The 11,609-nt window shown below is 37.2% G+C and overlaps 1 protein-coding gene and 1 long non-coding RNA gene across 3 annotated transcripts; both read right to left on the bottom strand.

The window, feature by feature from the left end:
• Positions 1–2,973: 2,973 nt before the first annotated feature.
• LOC113300325 (COBRA-like protein 7) lies at positions 2,974–6,001 on the bottom strand. 2 transcript variants are annotated; one of them, XM_026549548.1, is made up of 6 exons: positions 5,831–6,001; positions 5,580–5,739; positions 5,215–5,373; positions 4,573–5,128; positions 3,446–4,472; positions 3,171–3,342 (listed from the first exon to the last, which is right to left on the bottom strand). In XM_026549548.1, the coding sequence occupies exons 1-6, from the start codon at positions 5,884–5,886 to the stop codon at positions 3,315–3,317; spliced, it is 1,986 nt and encodes a 661-aa protein (XP_026405333.1). In that variant the 5' UTR covers positions 5,887–6,001; the 3' UTR covers positions 3,171–3,314. The 2 variants fall into 2 exon arrangements, with proteins under 2 accessions (XP_026405331.1, XP_026405333.1); XM_026549546.1 differs by having other exon boundaries at positions 2,974–4,472.
• Positions 6,002–7,020: 1,019 nt separating this feature from the next.
• Positions 7,021–10,955, bottom strand: LOC113300326. The gene is made up of 3 exons (XR_003335715.1): positions 10,547–10,955; positions 9,043–9,158; positions 7,021–8,088 (listed from the first exon to the last, which is right to left on the bottom strand). It is a non-coding gene; the product is annotated as an uncharacterized LOC113300326 (long non-coding RNA).
• Between the last annotated feature and the right edge of the window lie 654 nt (positions 10,956–11,609).

The raw sequence follows: 11,609 nt of genomic DNA, 5'->3' as shown, positions 1-11,609 counted from the left end.
ATTCTCAGGAAGAACATTTGACCCAGCAATGTAAGGTCCTTTCAGCATCAAGGGAAAAACACACCATTTATCATCTTTGGATTAGCGAGGAGTTGTGTTCTTACCAGAGTGCCAATCAATGTCTTGCATGAGTATTTTAGCTTCATCAATATTATCTTTCCTTTTCAAGCGAATACCCCAGCGAGTATTCTCTTTCTTCATGGAGATCAATTCATAATTTTCAAAGAAACTCGCTACTGTGTATTTTTCAGCAATTATCTCCAAGTCTGCGAATTTAGGATCCCTAAGTTCTTTAGAGTAAAGAGATCCTTTACCAGCACCACGATTAGCGAACTCCAGCATCATACGGATGCAATCCCCACTCAATTGGAAGATAGCTCGCGAAAATCCCGAGTGAGCGAGAATTTCATAGAACAGAGGAATATATGGGTCATAAAGAGGAATGGGGAGACCTGCGAGAATTTGACCCAGCGAAACTATGATTGATTGATCATCACAATGTTGATCAGAGAAAAGTTTGACAGAAAGAATTGACTTGGCACTTTCACCAGGAATGGTAGAAAGTGTGAAACCTTTCTCAGCAAAATCTTTTTGGACGTCTTTTAAGGTTTTCTCATGTTTTTGGCCACTTGGAGGCATATCTGAATATAGAGTATGGGAATGGATGAAAAGTAAGAAGATCGAAGAGAGAAGAATTACAATAGCAGAACTTACGGAAGAACAACAGAGTTGCAGAGATGAGAGAGTAAAAAGAGAAGAGAAAGTAAAAAGAAAATAGAGTAAGAAGAATATATAAAGAAGATTTTTTTTACTCGAAGAAATAAACACCATTAATGCGAAAAGACGTGAGCGGTTGAAAAGCAGCGGTTACAGAAGACGTGTCAAGAAATAGATGGAAGAAAGGATACGTGTGATAAATGCAGAATATGAAGAGATGGACAGCTGCGGCATTTCTCACATCATTCTCTACTTCGCAGAGAATATATGAGAAGAGGCAAGATGTAGGATCAGAATCTCGCATCAATAATACCTCAGCGAAATTATGAACAACACAACAGTGTCGCAGAACAACTTCAGAAACGAAATAATAAACGACGTCAGTTAAATCATGAGAAAAATGTGATGCTCCTGCGAAAATTAGAGAGTCTGCGAGATTAACATTTGTAAAGATGCTAGAATATCGCAAGTCATATCCGAAAATAAAGGACAGATTAGCTGTCATCCACTATGTAATTCTCTATAAATAGCCGCTCAGTTGTAAAGAAAAGGGGAGAGATCTTTTCTGAGTGAGAAGCAAGTAAATAGGAGAGAGAAAACCTAGAGCAGTGGTTATTCTTGATTCCTTTATCTTTTCTTGTAAGATTGTTCAAAGATTCATTAATAAAATTAAGATTGTTAATCTAAAATGAGTTGAATATTAATGAAATCTTGTGAGGGATGTAGTGTAGGATTTCCTGCAACTACACTTTATGCAAGATGGGTAAGCTCCATACGGATTTATATAGAGGATTACTACTTTGTGGATTATTGATTTAAGTATTTTTCCCAGATAAGCTTGTAATTAGATTTAACAGAGAATCTGTCATTCCTATAGTATGTGGCCAAATAAGTTTATCACACCCTTAGTGTTTCTATCGATGAAAGCTGAAACAGTGAGGTTAGGATTATGATTAGCAACAAACTTAGGGTCACTATAATTTGGAATCCAGTTATCTCTAAAAGCAGGATACTCTCACCATTCTTAACCTCCCATAAGGAGTAATGCAAAATGACCTCCGGACCCCCACTTAAAGCGTTATATCTTCAAGTGTACTTACTGCATGCCCATTGTTTTGTCGCTAAATTAGTGTTGTCTCCAATGTCGTTTCTATTTACATGACAGTGTAGAGATACCAGTACGATCGACCAAATGTTTGCTTAAGCTGTTGTGTAGGAATGTTGGTGATTAAGAGCTGCATATGTAGAAGGGATATAGTGTATACTGCTAGAGGTCCTCTCTAAGTATCCATGCTTCTTGCCAATGGTTTTGTGGTTTTTGAATTGCAAATGTTCTTATTGCTGCAAATACAAGGGCGATTTTGTTGGGTAAAGTTGTTCATGATATCCAGATGTTTCCACGGAGAATTTACAAAGGGAATTTTGCTAACCTTTGAGGTAATTCAGGCAACAAATGACTTAGGGTCATAAGAATAACTCTCTGTATTTTCATAATAAATAAATCACACTTTTCATTAGATATGCACTAATAAATGACATAAATCCTGAAATATCTTGCCTATTAATTTCAGAATCTGACGATATCTTACTGTAATTAATACACCTAATGTATTTAGATTATTAATAAGGCTATTATAAATACAAGGCACTGATCAAGCAAGCAATGAAAAATTAGAAGTAGAAAAAAATGAAGTTCATTTTCCCCCTTGCTTCGACTCAGATGGTTGTATCTCTCATCTTATGCTTGTTGCTTCTAGGTGACTCTTCTTACTCGGTTGAGGCGGCTGGAAGGATTAATAGTTGGTATATTTTATTTCTAGAACTTAACATCTTGATTTTACCCAAAATTGTACTTGTTTTTACTTCTGTTTTATAAATAAAAGTTACTAGTGCAGATATTTTTCAATGATATTTGATTTATAACGATTAACCAACGGATGCTGCTCGTGTGGTTATGCAGATGTTGAAATTGCAACAACAGATATAAGGACTGATTATACATGCACGGCTGTGATAGATGGTAGATGTCGAACTCATCAAGACTGTATTACTCATTGCAAATCTAAAGGTTACTCAGATGGGTATTGTGAACCAGGAATGGGCATTATGGAACGTAAACCATTCATTTGTTGTTGTTTATATTAGAACTTATTTGATAACAGCATAAATAAAGGATGGGGTATGTAGTCTTTCCTCTACTTTGAAAGAAATAATACACAAAACTTAATGAATGAGGAAACTTTTCAAGTAATTTAGTTTTGTGAGTAGAATAATTTACTGCAAGTGCTTCTTCAGTGTAATGGCTCCGCACAATACAAATTGACAGACCCATATAAGCTTAAGGAAGCAAAATATAGTTTAGTTCAACATAAGAGCCGCAAAACCTAAAACAAATGCCCAAATGCTTGCGAGCCATCTAATTCTGGGAGATGGAAATACTACTGGAAGTGCACATTCTGCCCCATCAAACAAGACTTTAGCCGGAAATTTGTCTCTTGCGACTCCAGGAGTCTTCTCTTTAACAGTAAAGGAGTTGATGGATTGCTGTATCCCTGGAACTCTAATATCCCTCGCTGGGTTAGCACAATCTACTTCTCCTACAAGGTAATTTGAACCTTCCATACCCTGCAGAAAAATGGTGTCGTCGGAGCTGTTAAATGCAGTACCGTTGAACTGGTGCATTGTTTCAAACCCAACAATAGCCTTCCTAAATTGCACAGCAACATACCAGTCAGCAAAATTAGTTTCTCCCCAGTTGAAGACAGTAATCCTCGCACTCCAACCTTTGGAATGATTTGATTTCAAGTGCCAGTGAATGCTGACTCCACAAAAATCTGGACATGGTTCAGGTCTTGAATACTGCAAGTGTTTGCTACGAGCCCAAGCAATGGCCATATCTGTCTGATTATCAAATGGAACAGGCAAAGCATCTGGAGGAAGAAGATTAGCTGGTGCGTTGGCATTACAGGTACTGCTTGGCCTATCGCAACCACAAGCACATGTCTGACAAGGAATGACAGATTCATTATAAAACGCTGACAATGAAACACAACATTTGGGAATTGCTTCCTCTGCTGGTGCAATGTTGCACGCAATTTGCCAGCTCGCAACTGCAGTTTCATTAACCGGCAACCCACTTGGATGTCGGAATAGACTTGGAGTAACAAAAATTGGTGGACCACACTTGAAATCTGGGTTGAATGTGCTGCCTTTGATCTGAAAGTTGTGTGGTGGAACAAGAACAGTCCTGTTGAGAAATGGGGGCATTTTTTGGACTTGGAGCTGGAACATAGAGATAGATTTGCTTGGATTCATAGAAGGAGGTAAGATTGTTCCATCTCTGCAGCAAAATGGAATCATTCCTAGAGTTGAATCATAAGTTTTCGCACGAGGTAGATCAACAAAAGTAGGATTCCTCTGACAGTTCAAGACATTCGATAAATTCATGTCCTTGTAAAATGTCCCCTGGGGACCAAATATGCAGTCTCCAGAACCCACTGTCGACGGATATGCTCCCCTCATGTTTTTAATGAACTCATCCCCCATCCAAGTCCAACTCAATTTCCAATTATCCAATCTCCCAAGTGAATTATAATTCTGTATAGATACTTGAGCATCGTATTCCGAATCAAATGATCTCACAATATCATAGAAAATCACCAGATCACCTTTCTTGCGTGGTTGGTACTGGCCCATGGTAACAGTTGTTACAAAATCTGGTTCTTTCAAACAACATGCATACATCGTACCTTTCCCTGCACAAGTCACCATGCATCATTATTCATCCATACATCCAAAGAAAACAAACAGCAAAAGCACATGAGAATAATTCAAGAACAAAAATTTAAACCATACCTAGCATCCTAGATTCAGAACAGTTGAACCCATCATTTAGAAGAGAAATACTCCTAGGCATAGGAGCATTGGGTGGTTTGACTCCAAGTTCCGTCCCAACAAAAGAAATTGTAACACTCATTTGCTCAACATCTCCTTGGGTCTCATTTGCTGATTTCAAATCTGTAGTTGGGAAACCAGAAAACACTAACTCATTTGTAGTAGTATCTGCGGGTAAAGTAGTACCGTCTAGTAACATGGCGTTTGTACAAAAAATCAAGTACTCCTTATGCTGAAAATCGATAAAAAGTTTCCATGATATCAGATCTTCTAACCCATTGTTTAGAATCATTGCCGTTGATTCAAATGGGTAGTGTTCATTTGGGGACAGTTGGTTAATTCTAGTGAGCGTATACTGTAAATGGACTCCGTTACAGTATGAGACTGGTGGTGGTGTTGGAGGTGTTAGGGAGTTTGTTAATGATGGCAAAGACAATATAACTATCAGCATGTAGAATGAAAGTCTCCAATGCTTCTGCCACTTCTTCTTTGTTGATAACTGTCCTGCTTGCATCATCTGCACCACAACACAGATCCTATTTTTCACTTGATCTATCAGGAAATTATCAACAACCAAATATAACATGAGGTCAGGAAATTAACCTTCCATTGATGATCCTGTAAAAAAGATCCTGAATGTGTCAGTGAGCCATCTGCGGTGCCTGCTGTAGACTTGAGCTGCTTCTGTGCAGGCAGTGACATAAGAGACAACTGACAATTCATGCCATCGGCGGCAAAGTTCTTTACATTACCATTTAAGCTCTGTTTATTGTGGATCTAACATGTTAGGATAACAATTAAATTGAACGACTATCAAAGAGAAAATGAAACACGGATCAGTTTAGTATTTAAGCCTGAGAATAGCAAAACCCAAACTAGCATACAAAAGGTAAGAACTAGATATCCAGAGTTACAACTCCAAAGTCCAAATGAATAAAGCAGATCAGATAGTAAAAAGATAATCTCACCGGAGATGATCCGCAGGCAATGGCAACAGTTTGTTCTCTCAGTTTTTGCTGCTTCTCGGTTGCTTTTTTTCCTGCTTCACTCTGTCCCAGTAGACCAACAAGCTCATTCAGTTGCTCTTTCATCTCTTTGATGCCATTTTCTTTCTCCCACAACAGGCACCTGATGAAAAAAAACAGAACCTTAATTAGTCTCAAGATTTTTTGCACATAAAGTGAGGAACTGCAACATATATCCATGTTACAAACAGCACCTTGCATCTGCAGCGGCATTAAACATGTGCTGTAATAAATTCTTCGCATCTGCCATTGTACGTATCTTGTTCCAATGTCAAGTTTAAGTTCTGAAAATGATAAGGTGAACTACGTCAAGAATACAGAAAATAAAAGACTAGTTCGAAGGTTTAGAAGACAGAAGATGAAATTGATCGATTTGATATCTGTTAGAAAAACTCTGAGCTACTTATAAGTAAGTAAACAAGACTTAATACAACTCTTGCAAGTATTACCATATCCAGTGTTGGCACCTTTGCTGGGATCTTTTGTTTTGCTTCCCATTTTCTAAAGTTAAAAGAAACAAACCAACAAACAGCTGGATCATACTCATATAGCGCTCTGATTAGTAGAACATATCTCAAAGATGGGCATTTTGGTTGTTAGCATTATTCGTCAGTTCATTAGAGAAATCTAGTCATATCTGCACATTATTGTGATATTGTCAATTTGAATTTCCTCTTTTTGATTGCAATTATTGATAAAAACTTTGATGCCTGTTACTTGAAATGTATAACGAATAAGAGTGGTAGGAGTATTGTGACCAGAATTCATGAAGGAAAAGCATTCGTCAGAATACCACTAAAGATGGCCAGTGAGTTCCTTGCATGTACCCGATCTTGAAAGATAAAACAACACCTTCTTTTTGACTTTTGTAGGAAGTTCATTGGAGCAAGCAAGATACTTCAACAATTGACTATGCAGCCTATGTTGTACAAGTAGACCCATGAAAACTTCCAGTAAATGTATCTGAAAGTTACATTATCAATGGCTCGTGGTAACTTTTTATCAGGTGGGCAATGGTACAGCCATAGGTGGTCCACTGTACTTGTACTTTTACCTCTGCTGCGTCTATTTTTAGAGTTAAAGATTCAAGGGCCAGAGAAAATTTTATCACCCTTTACTACAACATCAACTACACCAATTACACTGATACATGTGATGTGAAAAGACTTGCTGTCAAGAAGTTATTCCCATAAAATTTTGGCTGTTCTTGAACATTGCACATTTCAAATACTTCAGTCTATATTGGTGTTTCTCTATTTTTATTTTTATTTTTTTTAAACAGAACACAAAAACTTTATTAAAGGACCAAAGAGAGTAACAAAAGAATTACAAAAGCTCAACCAAAGTAAAAACTAAAAACAGAAAAGAACAAAGAAAACCCAATACAGCGCCATACACCTAAAGGCCCAACAACAAAACTTGAGCAAATCCATAGCAAGAGAAATTCTACTTGGTCTGGGATTGAAAGTAGGGATTTGACCTCTGGACAAGTGTACTCCTAGCAAAAAAGAACAAAAAACTGTGATTTCCCGGGAAGCATGCCTTAAGTGAATAGATTGCTTCCAAAAGAAGGTCTTTTGTGAGTCATGAAAGCAGCAATAGCAGCTGTTGAGTCAGATTGTCGAAAAACTTCAAATTTTTTATGCTCAGCAGTCCATTCCAAAGCACTTACGGCACCCAGTTCCACCATAAGGAGAAGAACCCCCAATACGAAAATGAAATGGGAAAGTAGAATTGGGTTCACCATTCCATTTTCACGGAGGATTTGGACTTTGAGCTTGGCACAGCAAATTCAGCCACTGCATGAAATGGTTCTTTACATCCCGACTGCTGTGTACTGCCTTAAATCTTGTAAATGTACAGCAACAGACTATGTGGGACTAACATAAAATCTCAAGACATAATGCAGCAACTCTAAATTTGTTTACTCAGAAATCAAACTACTCACTGACTACTCTGATGGCCAGACTGTACATAACTAGTATGTTTACCACAACATCCCCCTACAATTGTTTCCATCGCAGATGCAGGAAGACAAGGAGCACCTACAAAGCATCGTCGCATGAACCCAATCCAGTGTATTGGAGAACCAAGGGAAGTTTCATCTCTGATTGCGTTCCTATGCCTGGCAGCTTCTTCTACAACCACTAGCCAAGTTATTTGGGTTACGGAATTTTTCACCTTAGAGGGTGTTTGGCCAGAAGTCAGAAAGTTAACTTTTCTTCTTCTAGAAGTCATTCAGAAATTATATGCCCAAACTACCTTCTGAATTTTTTGCTTCTAGAAGTCAGAAAAACATCTTTCTGAATGATATCCAAAGTCCAAACAGCCTATATTAATGTTAATTTTTATATTTTACTGTGGAGGAACTTATTACAAAAAAAAAAAAAAACTTTTGACGGAAAAGTGGAGAGCTACATTAAAAAAGAAGAGGTCGCAATGGAGTGACGACCTACAAAAAGAAAAAAAAGCATTGAAGTAATCAGCAATTGCCAATAACAGCATCCCAGTTACAAATTAGCGTACTCAAAGAGTAGCCGTCAAAAATCTTAGTAGGCAGTGCCCAATTAAAAAGAATGCACTTTACAATTTCTTACTATGAAATAATTGTAGAGGAATTTTTTTTACCATGAACTTGACGAGCTTTTTTTTTTAATCACCAAATGGGCTTTATAAAATATCTGAAAGTATCTTTGTTGAAAGTTAATTTTTGCATTGGTTAAGCAAGTCCTCCACTTGTTATTCAGACTCATTCGAGTTCAGGATGTATATGAACAGCAGGTTAACGATGATTTAAGACTAATTCAAGTCGTTAGCTGTCCAAATAAAAGGATCAAATTCTACGTGACCTGAATGGCCAAAAATAGTCTCGTCACTAGCAGCATGGTGGCCATACAGATAAGGCTATCAATGAGGGTGTTAGGACCTGTTGAACCATCTAATATGCTGTTCATTTGGTGGTTTCCTTTTAGGATGGATCATTTTCCTCAAAATCTACTAGTTACCATACCAAACTACACTTTTCGTATACCTTGCTAATGAACCCAGGACTCGGATTATTTACAGCTTTTCATTCCCCGGTGATATCAAGGGCCATGAGAAGTTCCAAAATTCTCCGAGGATATCAGGGGCCATGAGCGTTTTAAAATCTTTACAGTTATCAAGGAAAAGAAAGCAATAAAACACTCTCTGGGGTATTAGGTATTAGTGATATGGTTATTATCAAGGGTGGGTAAATAACACCGGAGATTCATTAGACCATATCTAAGTGAGTCTTACAAATATATGCAGGCTAAGTTTTAGAACATGTTGGGTCTGACAACATACAATGGTGCAACTGTGCGTGTAAATGAAACTCAATGTTAAAATGCCATCAACTGATGAACTTTAGGGGAGAAAAAAAAACCTGAACTACTGATGTGGAGGAAAGAAATGGTCCACCGGGTTGAACAGAGAGATAAGCTATTAGTCGAATCCACCGCCGCTGCAAGGTGGTTTACCATTTAAGAACACGCACTCATTCTGATAAGAAAAAGATACAAAGATAATACTTTCAGGACATGACATGAAATATATGCATATGAGATGAAACGCAACGAAAGAAAAGCGACCAAGACACATATTGAATTGCAACAGTAGTTAGCCCCCAACCGATGAATAAGTGACTAAGACCCAAAGGTCCAATAAATCAATCCCACTAAAGAGATTATTATAAGTCAAATATCAATACTCCATCGCTCACCACAATTTATAATACTAACCTTGCAAAGATCAGCCAACAATGGTCATAAACAATGTGCTCTAATACAGTTTAAGACCAATGTGTCTCGTTTGTAACTATGTGCTCTAATACAATTCAAGACTTCATCAACTGTGTGCTCTGAGAAAAATCAACAGATTTTCCTATCTCATTGTAAAGGAATAACATTATTCCATTTATCTGGTCTCGAAAATGAGTTGTAAGTTGCTTTTGGTGACTATATTAAAGTCATATAAGCGGCTATCCTGTAACATACAGCGTCAAGTTTTCCCTTACTTCCATTCCTGGACTCAGCGCACTAAAAGTGGAGGACTGTAAATTAAAGGAATGTCTATCTGAGTTTCTTATCAAGTCTTTGATTTAACAGGTACAAAATGCATGAAATACAAGATTTGGCTGAAGCTATGTCAGATATTAGATCCCTCCCCTCGACATGGAGATCAACTCAACCTTATGTGCTGGCAGATCTTTTTGAAGATGCTACTCCTCTAGAAGAAGTGCAGAAAGATAAACAATGCAATAGAAACATAGTCTGTATGGCTATCTTCGTGGTTGTAATATTAAGAATACAGCTATGGTAATTTCTATATAAGCTAGGTTACTGTGAGTCTCTCAATTTTTCGTGTTGGTGAAGTGAACGACATAGATGCTTTTTATTCGATTGTATTTCGCAACTAGAGATTTCCTTCGTGAACCTAATCTTGTTTTGTGACCACGTCAAACATCATATCTTAATGTAATTGATTCGGATGTCACTTTTGTTACTTAAAGCGTATCTGACTGTCATAACACACTTGAGACATCGTAATGCACTAAAATTATCTCAACATTCAATAAATAGAAGACCAGTAACTTATCCCTGAGTAAGAAATGTTAGAAAACTGGCTAAGAGAGCTATGAAAACACAACAGGATTTCTAAGAGACCAATAACATTTGGGCAATATGATAAGAAAAACAGCATTTGATATATAGATACATAACAATCGACTGCTGATATTCAGGTGATATCAAAATTAAAAATTTCCGTCTTAGAGCAACATAAAACTAAAACCGCTAAAATCTTCCCAATAAGAACACAGAAAACAACTTACACAATCTAGCAACAAGACATAAAGCAGACTAAAATAAAGTGAGTCAACAAATTTATACCTTGAGAATTGGTGATTTCAGTACCTCCAACACTATAACCCTATTGATCCTTTCCAGAAACATCTCCAACTTAGCAACCTGCAACTTATTCCGATTCCAAAAACCATATTCCATTTCCTTTGAGACACCCGCAATGTTACCAGCTTCAAAGATGATGGCCTCTGAAAATAAATAGAAGAAGATGCAGATTGCTGAAATGAAGATGTTCTCTTGGCAGAATTATCTGCTTCATTCTGTGATTTCATACCAGTAGTGATTTCTCGACTTGTTTATTGTTGTTAACTTCTTCTTCTTCTTCTTTAAATCGGCCTTTTTTCTTCTTCTTCTTCAGAAAGTGGATTCAATTGAGGTGATTTTAGGAGAAGCAGAAGTTAGGGATTATGATGATAATTGGAATTTGAATCGTGAATGTCACTAGAAAAATCGGAACTGAGAAACCAATGTGCCTCGGCCCACTCGTCTAATAAAAACGAGATGGACACGTGTTACTACCACCATTACACCTAAAATGTAATATTATTTTGGAGAATTTATAAAGTCACCCCGTTTTCTTGACCTCTTTTTTTTGTTACCCCTGTTTTTTAGAAATTTTCTAAAGTGTCCCAACTATTTAGTTTTCCATCCTAGTTAGTCAACACTAGTTTACTTTCTTTAAAGTTTACTTCTTTACCATTTACTTGTTAGTACGTTTACCTTCTACATCATTTTTTCAATTTGTCGAGCTCGGTTCAGGATTGTGTCATCATTTTCAGGTTTGTTTCATCATTACCTGAAAGGGTTCATCATTCCCAAGTGTCTTGGGATTTTTGGTTGGTGGAGAATCAATCTTCTACAATATTTTTCCGGTTAGTCGAGCTTCAGGGTCATTACACCACTTTCAGGTTCGTCGAGCCTAGTTCAGGATCGTTACACCCTCTTTCAGGATCGTCGAATCATTATCCTCTCTACCAAGGAGATGTAGTTCAAGGGTAAATAGGACTTTAAATAGGAAAGATAACTGCCACCTAGCACTTAACTGGATGGAATTTGCCTTTTGAATAAAACAGGGTACTTTAGAAAATTT

Source organism: Papaver somniferum, chromosome 7, assembly GCF_003573695.1.
Source record: "Papaver somniferum cultivar HN1 chromosome 7, ASM357369v1, whole genome shotgun sequence".
Taxonomy (NCBI): Eukaryota; Viridiplantae; Streptophyta; class Magnoliopsida; order Ranunculales; family Papaveraceae; genus Papaver; species Papaver somniferum.
Note: the sequence above shows the minus strand (reverse complement) of the source record. Positions and strands in the feature narration are given on the sequence as shown.